The sequence below is a fragment of the Haplochromis burtoni genome, unplaced genomic scaffold, assembly GCF_018398535.1.
Source record: "Haplochromis burtoni strain Fernald_Lab_line unplaced genomic scaffold, NCSU_Asbu1 Contig_29, whole genome shotgun sequence".
Taxonomy (NCBI): Eukaryota; Metazoa; Chordata; class Actinopteri; order Cichliformes; family Cichlidae; genus Haplochromis; species Haplochromis burtoni.
Window position 1 is genome coordinate 3,233,942 of NW_024582390.1, and position 1,410 is coordinate 3,235,351.

The following is a 1,410-nucleotide window of genomic DNA, read 5'->3' on the forward strand; positions in this document are numbered from 1 at the left end:
ACACACACACACACACACACACACACACACACACACACACACACACACACACACACACACACACACACACACACTAATACATATGTGAACATATACATACTTGTGCATAAATTATATAGAAACGTATGTCATTTTGGATGATGTAAAGAGTAAGATTGGACTACATCTTTATAAATATGTGATGTATATATCAGGGTTGTAAATATGTGGAATTGAGCAGTAATGCACTTTACATGCGTTATTTACAGCTTATGAAATCTCTATAAACAGATTATATGAATGTAGATATATAATTCTAAGTGTTATGAACAGATGATCATTTTTTTTAAATATTACAGTCTTATGATCTTCAATAACAAATTATTCATATGTTAGACTATGTTTTTGTGTCATACTGATTCATTAGCTCATAAAATTTGTGTATGGATATTTAATGATGTATGAGAAAGAGGTGTGGTAGTGTGTGGGCTGCTGTGAATAACACTTTAGTTCCCACTTCAATCAACCATTATTACCCAAAGCCCAATCCAGTAAATATCACAACAATATATTCATGAAATAAACCAAAAGGAAAACTCTTCTGCTCAGACCTCTGGGCTGTTTCAGAAGCTGAATGCAAATTGTACTCAATTTCTACCTGATAATTAAAACATGCTAACAGTTTCTTGACCAACTTTATCTTCTTTTAGTGCACATGAAGGAACAGCAGGAGCGGTCAAATGTACCTTTCTGTGTGACACTGTTTTAAAAAAACATTTCCTTTCCCCTGACAGGTTTTGTCGAAGGCATCGGTTGAGAACTGGGGAAAATATCCCCTTAATTCCCAGAGACCTGCTCTTGATGTCTGAGATGGTTCTTCCCCGCTTTATCCTGTGTATCATACAGTATCTGAGAGATGGATATGTTGAATCAGGTGAAAACAGTCATAACAGACACATGAAGTACAATACTTATTAACCAACGTAAACTGAACTTGTAACTTTAATGTGTGGTTGTCACCAATTAAAGGTACAACACCAGACACTTTCATTTGCTTTAACTTCAGTGGTTTACATCTGATATGATATTAAATAAGATGGAAAACATGAGCTGCTCTGCAAGCCTTATACAAGTGTTATACAACTATTTACATGTAGAGTTACTTTCACTGAGTGCTGGGTCTCACGGGTCTCGCATCTCTTATCTTGTTTTACCAGACACCTCAACTGAGAGAGATCTACAGAAAGTCCTGCAACAGCTGGAGCCTCAGATCTCCTTCCTTGAGGAGCTTACAAAGATGGGAGGAGCAATGAGGACTGTGCTGACAAAAATCTTGACCAATCAGCAGGCATTCAAGGAGCTGAGCATGGGTAAATATCCAGCTTAGAGTTTGGGCTCAATTAACAGAGCATTACCACTGATTTTTTTTTT

The 1,410-nt window shown here is 36.7% G+C and overlaps 1 protein-coding gene across 4 annotated transcripts in view; it reads left to right on the forward strand.

Moving 5' to 3' along the window:
* ubr3 (ubiquitin protein ligase E3 component n-recognin 3) overlaps positions 1-1,410 on the forward strand; it is a 37,991-nt gene that overhangs the window by 1,247 nt on the left and 35,334 nt on the right. For all 4 annotated transcript variants that reach the window (XM_042219224.1, XM_005918146.2, XM_042219225.1 and 1 more), the window contains exons 2-3: positions 774-913; positions 1,197-1,349. In XM_042219224.1, coding sequence (XP_042075158.1) covers positions 774-913; positions 1,197-1,349 — 293 coding nt within the window. The remainder of the gene's footprint in view (positions 1-773; positions 914-1,196; positions 1,350-1,410) is intronic.